The following is a 13775-nucleotide window of genomic DNA, read 5'->3' on the forward strand; positions in this document are numbered from 1 at the left end:
ATAGAATTATAATCAGAAGGGAAGTTTGTGGAGATTTCAGTATTTTTCAAAGTTGAAATCATGAGTCAATTGAAGCTAGACCACTATCGAAAACCTGGAAGCAATGGATGGCCGTTTCGTCCTATTATGGGGCTCCTCGCGAGATTCGAACCCAGGACCTACCAGTCTCGCGCCAGAGCATTTGACCGGTAGACCACTGAGCCGGCATCCAACGGTGTTAATGTCTAACTTCAACCGATCCACGAATTATGAGCGACCATTCACCGATTGCCTTCAGTGAGTTGTTATCTCGCAACAGACGTGGTTGAACTCCACTGGTCACTGCTTCCCACTAGAACTCCAGGATATGTGTCTTGAAGTCAGTCACCAGTGAGCATATGATTATAATCAGAAGGGGATTTGTGGAGATTTCAGTATTTTTCAAAGTTGAAATCATGAGTCAATTGAATTAAATTAAATTAAATTATAAGACAACGAACATCCTTTATGTCAACAATCCCCACAACCCCCTACTGAAAATATCCAAACAACTTGGAGAGGTGCTGTCAAGGAGATTGACATTTGAGTAAAACTCTGACAGCTAATTCCACTTTCAAATTTTGAGCATCGTTAACAGTATAGTATTTATTACCTAACTGAATTGTTTTTCTTCAAATTATTTTCAGTTATGTGTAGATAATTCTAGTCACAAGTTAACACCAGTTAGGGCATCAGTAAAAAACGGAAATTTTACAGTCGATATTTTCATCTTCAGCCTATTCCTACGCAATGACTACCTGGTTTGCGTTCATGGTTAAACTCAATCGATTATGAATTACCACCGAAACTCAAAGAACTTATGTAGGCGGAGATTATTAGATAACACATGATTATAAAAATGGTTACACTAACTAGATAGTCAGTCTGGTCTCCTAAAATAGTAAAAAACTTACCGTAAATGTAGTAAGTAAAGTTTGGTATGTAAATGAACACAGAATATATTCACTAAATTTTGCCAAACTTATGATCTCTTTCGAAGATTATAGCAAAAAGAAGAAACTATTATTTTACTTACCCCTGTTACCCCGCATGGAGCATAGGCTGCCGACCAGCATTCTCCAACCCACTCTGTCCTGATTCTTTCTTTCTAGTTCTATCCAATTTTGGTTCATTATTCTCATGTCTGTTTCCATTTCTCGGTGTAATGTGTTCTTTGGTATTCCTCTTCTCCTTTGGCTTTGAGGATTCCATGTGAGGGTTTGCCTAGTGACGCAGTTGGGTGATTTCCTCAATATGTATCTTATCGAATTCCAGCGCTTCTTCCTGATTTCTTCCTCCACTGAAATCTGGTTTGTTCTCTCCTACACTAGCTTGTTGCTGATAGTGTGTGATCAACGGATCCGAAGTATTTTGCGTAGGCAACTGTTAACAAACACTTGTATCTTCTGGATGATAGCTTTCGTAGTTGTCCAAGTTCCCGCTCCACTCCTCTAAATATAATTCTTTGAAAAATAAATCCTTTCACCGAAAGATTCGCAGGAACAGTAAGCGATGAACTGTTAGATATTGATTTAATAACGAAATATAGTTACAACTGGATGGCACAGTTCCAGCTATGTAGTGAAATAGATTGAAATATAAAGTAAATCACGTGACTGAAACATTTTTTGTATACTATGATTGCTAATTTATCTCAGGAAACATTCGGAAGTGATAGCTGAAACGATTTTAGGTTCTTGAAGATCTTAAATCTACTTTATGTTATAACGATGACATACATGAAATCGATATCAAAATAATTCAAGCTAACAAATTGTCATATCTAGAGCTTAAATTCTTGATATACCGAGTACAACTTGAGCACTCGAACGCTAGAATCCTCCTAAGTTGCAAATAAGAAAACAAAAGACGAGTGAAAACAATGCTATCTCAAACAGCGTCAAATATGATACAAAACTATCAGGTATTTTTAGTTTTCTAGTAAAAACGAAATCATCATTACATAGTCCTCTAATCCGCATACACGGAATTATTAGCAATTGTCCAATAGGGAAGCTACACGTAGAGATTCCAGAATGCTCTTCCAAAATATGATTGGATGGAATATCTTCGGCTCTTTCTGAGCTTTTTATAGCTTCCTTGAGTTCACCTGTGGACCGTCATGTCATCTCTCCTCCCTGAAGTCTCTCGCTTAAGAATTTTTCCGCTGGCCCACCTGAAACTTGCTTACCTCTTGTGGTCCATCACTCTTGAAGGTTGTGCCGCTTTGCTCTTTCGTCTTTTATATCTTCTACATCCGTTCTCCTTAAAGATTTTTAGAGATCAGTCGGCACTGTGTGATCAACTTTAAAAAAACTTTTCACAATATGTTACACTAACAATTTTGACATGAATTTACTTTAAAATGCATTCACTAACAACATTCTATTATAGAAATCGGTTAGATTTACTTAGTATTGTTATCATTGTTATAAATTACCATAGGTCCTCAAGATTCATCCGAACGACAGTGTACAGGACAGCAAATGTCAACTGGAGAATATTTAACAAGTCAATTGTCAGCAAAATATCAAAGTTCAATAATACTTCAAAATCCTCGAACATTTAGTGATAGTGATATCGATTTGGAAAATGAACTTTCGCCAAACGACTATATAAGGTAAGTTAAAAAAAGATTGTTTTATTATTTAGAATGAGAACGACGATTGTTTAATGATTTCTTTTGATTGATTTTATATTAAAATAGAGTTTTGTTATAACTATCTGTACAGTCGGCAGTACGACTTCGCCTTCGAACCTTGGGATTGATGCTTTTAGTCTTACCGCTCTTCAACCTACCTGCCTGGCATGGTAGGACCTTGAGGAACGATTGTTCCAGCCAGTATAGCTCGATTGATTCACCACGATAGGCAAGCCCGACCACCACGTACGTACGAAGTTCTACGTTGTGACTGACTGACTGAACTAAAGAATGATTGAAACATAGATTAAAGTATATATAAATTTTTCATTCTAATACATGACAGTTTGATTTGGAGTATAGGTGATCTCATAAGTGACCATTTTCCATTGTACTGGGGTAGATACCTGTCTCTACCTGACATGGATTAGCTCCACTGGTCACGACTTCTCACTAGAACTCCAGCAATTACTTCATGGAGCCAGTCACTAGTGAGCATATGATTGAAGCTACTGAGGAGTCCCACAATAGGACGAAACTACCGTTCAGTGCTTCCAGGTTTTTGATGGTGGTCTAGCTTCAATTGACTCATGATCTCAACTATATAAAATTACTCAAATTTCCACAAAACCCTCTTGTGATAAATATCAAATATTGTTTTTCGTTTTAAACATCAATGAATTATCTGTAGAACTATTGACTTAAGATAATCACTAATCCTGATGTAGATTTGTTCTCTGAACTTGATGGTTTGGTCGTGGAGCTTTCATCGTCCTTCTGAACACGACGTCGTGAGCACAAACTTCGGGTAGAAGTGAAGTGTTTGCATTTCTCCACATGTGATTCACAGCTTGTCCTGTGCACCTCGATGTTGATTGGTTCTTATTGACCTTAAATCTGTCTTTGTTTTGGTTGTATCTTCTATTGGTTTGATTTTGTTCCTATGTTGCTGAGTAATTTTCTTGATTGGTTGATAAATTGGATTAATTTCAATGTGCTTGTTTATTGCTGATTGACCTGAGTATCAAGCTTCTACCCGAAGTTTGTGCTGATGACGTCGTTCAGAAGGACGATGAAAGCTCCACGACCAAACCATCCAGCTCAGAGAACAAACTTACATCAAAATCACACACCTGAGCTACAAATCTTCTCCACCATCTCATAATCACTAATTTATTCAACAAGTGTGAAAGTAATTGTAAGAAGTGATATTCTTATTTTGTTTAAATTCTTGATAAGTACAGCTTAATTAATCAAATAAATATATGGGTTAGAATCTCGTGAGTGCGGGATCGTGGACGCACACTGCTGAGGTGTCCCATAATAGGACGAAACCGCCATCCAGTGCTTCCAGGTTTTCCATGGTGGTCTAGCTTCAATTGACTCATGATTTCAACTATGAAAATACTGAAATCTCCACAAAACCCCTACTGAAATAAATATATTTTTTTTGTGTAATTCTATTTCTCTAGGGAATTAAAAGCTCAACTTCAATCAGCATTAGATCGTGAAGCATATTTACGTCAAATGTTATCTAATCGAGAAGCTGGTATGCGAGAAATTGATCAAAAAGTGGAGAATATTGAGAATATAGAAATGAAAGATAATTCATCATTTAAACTGTAAGGAATTGTGTTTATTGTCATTACTTGTTCGTTTAATTAGTAGTCTTCTTTTAAATAAACTAAACAGTTGAAGGTGATATATCTCATTACAGTGTTAAGTACCCAGTAAAGTGGATACATCACTTAAAGTGTAGATGAGTAGAATTCTATGAAGAATAAAGAGTAGACAACACGCTGTTAGTTATTACTTGGTAACCAATTAATGTAAACCTATTAATCTTGCAGAATATCAGTTGTTACTCGAAGAATTCGGTGATAGATTCATTTGATGTAAGTTTCAATGCTTAGTGGAACACCGGTACCCTCAATATTGTTGAATATCTATTTGAAGAGTAACATTCAATGATATGCCTAATGCTTTCTGCTGAAATAGAGAGAATAGGATATTATTTTACTACCTAAGGCCATAAAATGACTTAAAGATTACCCAGGGAAAATCCAAGATTACAACAAACCGTTGCTGTATACAAAAAGAGTTTTTCAATTTAAGAATAGCCAAGGCTTCCATAAACCTAAGAATTTCTATACAATGTTTTAAAAAAGTGTACTAAGGTTTTGACAAGCTTGTGTATGATCAGATTGTTCGAAAGGTATGGAATAAATACATCACATGTTTTTTCAGATCAACTCCATCTCATTGTTCTATCAAGATTTATAGAAGGGATGAACTGCTTAAACGTATAATCCTTATAACGTTTTGATAGTTTGTATCTTTGAAGGAAATTTACCGTTACCAACTTTTTTAACGATAATCAGTAACACATGGTTACTTATCATTGTTAATCAACATACACCTGGGGAGATATAGATTTGTTAATCAAAAGAATATGGGTTAACTTTCTGTAAATAAAACATGAATTTTCTTCAAGTTAATATCAAGTCATAAATTGACCCATTGTCGATAAGATCAACGTTATCACTTACTGGTCAGCTGACTTATCATATTCAGTTGAAATAATAGTCGTTTGATCAAATGGTTGCAATCAGACAGCCCTGGGTACAATGATAACAATTAATGAACAATCAGACAATTTACTAGTGGATACGAAAGATCCACCTAGAAGAGTTGGAAAACCCTGATTCCAAACCAATGGTGCACATGAGCTCCAGGATCCTGAGGAGACAAATGGTGTATGAACCAATAGTTGGTCACCGACTACCATGGGACTAGATCTTCTTACGTCACTCCACTGCCTTATGGATTAGACCTTTAGGTCAAATTCTCAGAGTGTAGCCCCCTAAGGAAACCATCCGCATCAGCTTGGGCGTCCCGGCAGTATCCCAGCTCTCACACAAATCAGATAATTTATATTGCGCATATCTGTTCGATGCCTCCTTGTACCAATATTTATGTGTTTAAATAAATAAATAATAATAATATAAAAGTCATTATCCATCAGGTTTACTTTCCCTATAATATTATAGAATAGGATTTTTGATTGGCCATAGTTTGATTTATCTTCTTTAAATTGCCCACATAAAATCTGGAGCTGATCGACTAATTCATCAATCAGAGGAGATAACGCTACTGAAAATAAGACCAATACTTAGGTTTAATCACCCGAAGCATATAAATTCACTTTCACTCCAGTATGGCCTTCAAATGATGGGATTGAACTAAAAATACTCATTTTCCGACTAAGTGACCTGGTATACTAAGACATATCGGTGCACACTAATTTCTTGTCCACAAGTCCCAATCAGAAGACGAGAGTAGAACAGCCAATGTAAGCACTATATTATCTAACTCAAAGCCTATATGGTTTTATAGATTAATTATCCAACTAAAATAATCTAAATCATCCATCTGGGCTACAACTCTTTTTCACCATCTTAAGAACTACAACGTAATATAAATACTAAGTTACAATATATATCTAACTAGGAAACTTGAGATAGAAAATCTGGATAGAATGTTCACAGATCAGAGGGGGTTTTGTGGGGAATTTAGTATTTTCACTGTTGAAATCCTGAGTCAATTGAAGCTAAACCACCATCGAAAACCAGGAAGCGCTGGACGGCCGTGGAGTTCTACCAAGCCTGTTGTAGAGATATCAACTCACTGAAGACAATTGGTGAACGGTCGCTCAAAATCGTGGATTGGTTGAAGTTAGACATTAACACCGTTCGATGCCGGCTCAGTGGTCTATCGGATAAGGGCTCTGGCTCGAGACTGGTAGATTCTAGGTTCGAACCTCGCGAGTGCGGGATCGTGGATGCGCACTGCTGAGGAGTCCCATAATAGGACGAGTTGGCCGTCCAGTGCTTCCAGGTTTTCCTTGGTGGTCTAGTTTCAATTGACTCCGGATTTAAACAGAATGTTCATAGTTAATTTGCAACAATTCGCGGATGAAATAGGATGTAATAACAATTAATAAGTGAAATTAGATCTTTTAATTAGTGAAATATAAAACATCTAAGATCCTAGGTTCGCGTCCTAAGTGAGAGATTGTGAATGCGCATTGCTGAAGAGTTCCATACCAAGATGAAACAGCCATCCAGTGCTTCCACGTTTTCAATGGGGGTCCAACATTGATCGGTTCATGATTTGATTAATAACTCAACAATCTCCACAACTCCATAATGATAAATATAAAAAATCATGGAAATTAAGACTTTAGTAATTGTGGTGTGTGCTACTGATGTCGACGGATAGAAGTAGTACGTATCATCAATAGAAAGTGAAATACCTAGTGGTGAGTGTTATGAATTTAAAAAATAAAGAAGGACGTATAGCAATTTTTTGTGATCTTATGCCCGGCTTTTTATCATGTGATTTATCTACCAATCGGAATACGACTTGTCTAAATTTAGCACTGTTCCAAAATGAATCACATTCGGCCGGTATGAGCAGTCTAGCATCCTTATTGGTCCTTTGTCCTCTTAGCTCTTCCAAATGAGTCCAGAACACCAATTACAGCTTCTGCTATACGAATCATTTATTTCAAACATACTCGGTTTATATACCAGACAGACAGACCGCACATCACACCATAAAATAGAAAATAATATTTGTACAAGATCAAGCCAAATGTGGCTGTGAACATGGGATACAGTAATCAATAAACTGAATATAATTTAGGAACAGTAAATCGTACAGTAATAATGCATAGGTCAAAATGAAGCTTATAATAAGATGAATATAGATATACATGATCTAATTACTGAACAGTGAAACAATAAAACTGTATATATAGAATAATAGCCCATTAATAAATCCCGGAAGTTACACGTATTTACGTCTTCAACAGGATATAACAGCGAGAACAAAGAATTATGAAGGAACAGTGAAGTCTAAGACAATTGATGGATATATTTGCAAATGAAGTATTTACTATATGGTTGTCAGATTTTACTAATATGTTCTCATAGTTGAAAGCGTGAGTCAATTGAAGTTAGACCACCAGGAAAAACCTGGAATCATTGGAAGGCCGTTTCGTCCTGTTGTGGGACTCCTCAGCAGTGCGCATCCACGACCTCGCCTCGTGAGCGAGATTCGAACCCAGGACCTACCAATCTCGTGCCAGAGCACTTAACCTCTAGACCGCTGAGCCGGCGTCCGATAGTGTTTATGTTTAACTCCAACCAATCCACGAAGTAATTTTGTATATAGATAGTTTCTTCTTCTTCTGTTTTTCTTTCTTGGAATTCATTTTAGACCCAAAAATATTTCACCTAATAAACTGAGAGATATGATTGAAGATTATGAACAAAAACAAAGGATATTATATAGAAAGAATCAATTTTTAATAACAGAAATACGTGAATTAGCATCAATTAAATATATGTTTACAGATCATTCAAATAAAATGTCTAAGTAAGTTATAAATATCGAAAGTTTTTTTATTAAATTTTATTCCGCCTGTAGCTCCTCCGGGGGCTACTGCCGGTCCCAAGCCCGGGTAAAGGAGGAGGGTTGGGCATGGGGTTAGCGACCCCATCCCGTAGAAAACCAACTCGCTAAAAAAACGCTAACCAGAAAAAATTATTCATGCTGGTCGGCGGCCTATGCTCCATTGGGAGTAACAGGCATGAGTGAGTGAGTGATCATGAGTCAATTGAAGCTAGACCACCATCGAAAACCTGGAAGCACTGGATGACCGTTTCGTCCTATTTGGGGACTCTCGGCAGTGCACATCCACGATCCCGCCTCGCGAGCGAGATTTGAACTCAGTTATTAATTACTGTTAAAAGTATGACATCTGACTATTGCAGTGTGGAAGTGCTGGGTAACGATCCTGGGCCCTCTCCTATGCCAAATGAAATTAATATTATCTCGAAAATTAATATGGGGGTATTTTTGGAATCTGTTGTAACGAAGACCAATGAAATTCAACTATGTTAGGTGTGAATCAGAATAGAATATGAATTAACTTTCGTTCATCTTTACTAAATACATCTTCATTGAATATTTTTATTTTTTAAAGTTACCATGTTTAGACAATAAACGAGCTATGCCATTGTGGGACTTCTCAGTAGTGCGCATCCACGATCCCGTTGAATACCGGCTCAGTGGTCTAGAGGTTAAGTGCTCACGAGTGAGAATGATAGCTCCTGGTGTTTGAACCTTGTTATGCGGGACCGTGGATGTGCGCTGATGAGAAGTCTCACAATAGGACGAAACGGCCATCCAGTGCTTCCAGGTGTTTGATGGTGTTCTAGCTTCAATTGACTCATAATCTCAACTATTGAAAACTATTGTTATATTTGTAAAGTGAATTTATTAGGAAGGTTAAAGGTAATTTGATAATCATTTTCTTAAATACACCATTACCGGTTGTTTAAGTCTTTGGCAATGACTATCCATAACTAGAACACTAGATTAGAAATAAAATATTCCTGTTTTAGGGATTCTCTTCCTCTTCCTCTTTCTTCTGTTGGTCAGCTGGATTATGAAGTCCTTGACATCTGAGGAAAAACACGGAATACAATGGACAGATCAGAATCAATTAGATGATTTGGACTTCGCAGATGACCTTGCCCACCTATCTCATCCACACGAACAAATGTAGATGAAGACAACTAATGTACCAGTAGCCTCTGCAACGGTAAGCCTCAGTGTACACAAAGAAAAAAGCAAGATCATGAGGCAAGCCACAACTTGGAATCCTGAAGAAAAGTGGAAAGCAGAAAGGTCGAAAAACATACTGCTTCGTGAATTGGAAGCAGATATGAAAATGATGAATGGCAACTGGAAGGAACTAGATAGGATTGCCCATGACAGTGTTGGATAGAGAGTGTCGATGGGTGGCCTATGCTCCTCCACGAGGGGTAACTGGCGTAAGGAAAATCAGTAAGTAATGTTATAGCGATTAGGGATTCTTGGGACTACTAGGTTGAAATCCAATAATCCTACTTCATTTAATTTGACGATATCTGTCTTTAATCTTAATGTGGTTAATCTTCACTAGTCGCAATTAACGGGAAATCATCTATATAGTGCTTAAGAAGAGCTTTCAAATCTCATGAGGAATACGAATACTATAAAAAAGTGTCCGAATCCATCGATTCATATTTCCAACTTCAATAAGACTGGATATCATCTATTCATTATTTTTCATTTTGATTACCATCATTTCCAGTATTCACAATTATCATATTGTAGTGAACAGCAGCCGCTACAGTCAACGCCGCCACGCCAGAACACTCCACTCGACGCCACCTCTCCGCACCAGACTGCCCCAACTAGCACCTCAACTCCAGACCCGCAGCGGCGTCCACAGAACGGCACCCATATACGCAATACACGCCATATACTACTTATATGGATACAAGTAGACCACACCACAATATGTTAAACTTTTACGTGGTTGTATAAAAAAAAACATCTAATTTCATTAAAGATCATATACGCGACATGCAATTCACTCCTGATAACATTATTTACGGACATAACTTTAAATGAGCTAGAAAACATGTGATATAAATATTTAATTGTCATACTGAACTTGGGAGAATTCGAAACTGATCTCCAGAATGTTTCACCAAGCCAGAAAACGTGGATGATTTATTGTGCAAAATCGATAGTCATACTAGTTATTTCTACATGACGAACTGTTATAAGTTTTCAATTGTTGGTATGTTTTGGTCAGGAGAGAGGTTCAGAGTTAATCTATGTATCTCTTAAGCCAAATACTAAACTCTGAGTTCAACTTAAATCAGTCCGTAAACCCTATCCTTAACTTTGGTCGTAGCTCCCAAATGCCCTGGTTTGGCCGGGAGTGGGGAGGGGTCGCCCTCTCTCTCGAAGTGCTCTCACATGGCCACGCGTAAATAGCCTCTGCCACACAAGTCCTACTCACTGCCTTCTAGCACCACGGGTGTTGTCAACGAAATTGAGAGGATGAAAAGCGAATTCCCGGAGCTTTAACCAGGTTGGTAGACACAGAAAAATCACCTAGGTGACTTGGGAAACCCTGATTCCAAACCAATAGTGCACATGGGCTCCATTATCTTGAAGGAACAAATGGCGAATGAATCAATCGTTGATCATCGGCTACTGTGGGACTGCATCTCTTCACGATGCTCCACTACCTTGTGGATCAGACTTTTAGGTTGAAGGCTCCGGGTGTGGCTCCCTAATAAAACCACCTGCTTGAGTTTGGGCACCTGGGCAGTATTACAGCCCTCACACAAATCAAATAAGATTTGTGTGGCGCATATGTATCTGGTGCCCCCTTGTACCAATATTTATGTATTTAAATAAATAAATAAATAAAAAAGATCAATACAGACTTTTATGTCATACTAGTTTGATATGTGCGCCATGACCCCGATGTCACATTCTCGATGGCCACTTTTTCGGTACTTTAGTACCTTTAACAAAACTTTCACCTTACAGCGCAGCTTTTATCAATTTATTTGGGATATTATTTTCTGTGCAACTAAATTTATCTTCTTTATAATCATTTTGTTTACGAACAAACTTATATCATATTCTTTATAATGTTTGATGTTTGTTCAAAGGTACATTCAACGTTTAAATATGGAAGGTTTTAAATGGAGACGTGAATATGTCAAACTATTACAAGCATGTCTTGGTGCTACACAAACAGATCCACATCATCGATTAATGTTTAGTGATTATGGTAAAGATCGAGTGAGTGGTTAATTCTATTTATCATTGAGAAAGATGTCCATCACATTAACATAATTTTTTCTCTTAATTATTTACTTTACTTCCGACCATCAGGGTATGCAAAACTTGAAAATGCAACTGTCAGAATAAATCTATACGGAGTGTTAAAAATCACTCTAAGTGATATAGTGTTTACTTATCATATTCCTGTTTTATGATTTTGGACTTGTTTGATACCATGGATTCATACTACTTAGGATACATTTAAGTAGTGTTAAAGTGATTTCGGTTATTCGCTTCATTTCAATGGTTCTTCAGCTAAACAAAATCTCCATATAAATCATTCATTAGTTTTGAGACTTTTTCTTCAGTCTTCACTTGTACTTTGATTCCCCTATTATTTCTTCTATCGCTGTTGTGTTCTCACTGTTGATCAGACTTTCAATCACAAGAACTGACTAATTGAAGTCCAACTATAATCGGTCACAGCTTTTTGGGAATTGAATGAAACTAGAAATGTGGACTGATATACTATGACCATATGATCCACTTATAACTTGCTCACTATGAGATATGATTGTATTTTATCCTTTTGGATTGACGATTGTAGGTTCCTGATGATGACTCAAGGTAATCCCTCAAAAAAGTCATCTAGAAGCAATCGAAAATGTGAACAATAATTTCATAAGTCAGTGTTTTGTAGAGAATTCCAAGAGAAATCCATTTAGTAATTTATTTTACTTTCCAGACTGAATACCCTTAAAAACTAGCTAAGAAATTTAAATTTTTCCTGTTGAGTCGGCTTCCGGAGAACTTCAACGGAGCCTCCAGAGGCCCAAAAGGAGCCCTAGCCAATCAGAGTATGATAGAACACTCTAGAATTCCAACGTGGCGTGCTACTATTGGTCGATAGAATAATATGTCGTTAACGGATTGGCTGAAAATATGATGTTGATTTAACAGACGCTAACATCTATAAATACCCATGATTTTCTGTACAAAAACGAGCCTTGGAGTAAAGTGTTTCTCTCATACTCGTGTCTTCTCTCTGGTGTTCAAGTCGCTGAGTAGTTCTAGCCTGTGGGTTACGAAACCAGCTTAGGATCCGAATATAGCGTTAAATCGACAAGACTTATCACTTCCGATGTCTTAATATTCTACACAAAATCTTAAATGTATCTACGGCTTCCTTCACAGTCCAACCTCAAAAATAAGGCTTCTCCTGTATTTTCTACTTTCCATTCTCTCGGAATTAAAGTTTAGAATGTTCTTGAGAACTAGGAAGAAGAGAGAATATCAGTGTTGTCAAGAACAGAACGTTTTAGTTCTCCGTGACAGGGAGTTATAAACTGGCCTCAAACATTGATAATAGTTTTAGATGTAGGCTTGTTCTCTGAGCTGGATGGTTCGGTCGTGGAGCTTTCATCGTCGTTCTGAACGACATCATCAGCACAAACTTTTGGTAGAACAAAAGGATCACCCTACCATACATAAAAGGCATATCGGAAACGACAACAAGGCTGCTGAAAACCTTCGGAATAGGTGTAGCCCACAAACCAAAACAATCTCTCCACTCAATCTTATACAAACCAAAGGATGGAATGGCAAAAGAAGACAAAACAAACATCATCTACATGATAAATTGTACCAACCGCGACAAACACTACATCGGACAAAGTGGACGCCCCTTGCATCTTCGCCTACATGAACATCAATTAGCAGTCAAACGCCACGATATTTCTTCACTCATATCAATACACGTGGTCAACTACGGACATACATTTGACTGGAAAAATGTGCAGATTTTGGACAGAGGCAATTCCAAAAACACCAGAGAATTTTTAGAAGCTTGGCACTCAGGTCAATCAGCAATAAACAAGCACATTGAAATTAATCCAATTTATCAACCAATCAAGAAAATTATGCAGCAACATAGGAACAAAATCAAACCAATAGGAGATACAACCAAAACAAAGACAGATTTAAGGTCAATAAGAACCAATCAACATCGAGGTGCACAGGACAAGCTGTGAATCACATGTGGAGAAATGCAAACACTTCACTTCTACCCGAAGTTTGTGCTGATGACATCGTGTTCAGAAGGACGATGAAAGCTCCACGACCAAACCATCCAGCTCAGAGAACAAACCTACATCAAAATCACACACCTGAGCTACAAATCTTCCCCACCATCTCAAAATCGATAATAGTATTTACTTTATTCATTACCATATGTTCGACTACATTCAAGTGTTCTCAGTACGAAATATGAAATACTGCAACTATAGTATATCATTAATGAATAACAATCATTTACATTCATCAGTAAATGCTTCCAAACAGTCTTGGATGCATGACATGACGGTCTATTTGTGTAATGTAGTTGATATGTGAATTTTTCGATAATTTCTTC

General features: G+C 37.3%; 1 protein-coding gene across 1 annotated transcript in view; it reads left to right on the forward strand.

The window, feature by feature from the left end:
* Smp_160470 (putative tbc1 domain family member 2 (prostate antigen recognized and indentified by serex) (paris-1)) overlaps positions 1-13775 on the forward strand; it is a gene marked incomplete at both ends in the record, with an annotated part of 82182 nt that overhangs the window by 8513 nt on the left and 59894 nt on the right. Inside the window, 3 exons of the mRNA XM_018792899.1 lie at positions 2464-2638; positions 7943-8101; positions 11251-11383. Of these exons, the coding sequence (XP_018647465.1) occupies positions 2464-2638; positions 7943-8101; positions 11251-11383 (467 nt within the window). The remainder of the gene's footprint in view (positions 1-2463; positions 2639-7942; positions 8102-11250; positions 11384-13775) is intronic.

Source organism: Schistosoma mansoni, chromosome 1, assembly GCF_000237925.1.
Source record: "Schistosoma mansoni strain Puerto Rico chromosome 1, complete genome".
NCBI classification, from domain to species: Eukaryota; Metazoa; Platyhelminthes; class Trematoda; order Strigeidida; family Schistosomatidae; genus Schistosoma; species Schistosoma mansoni.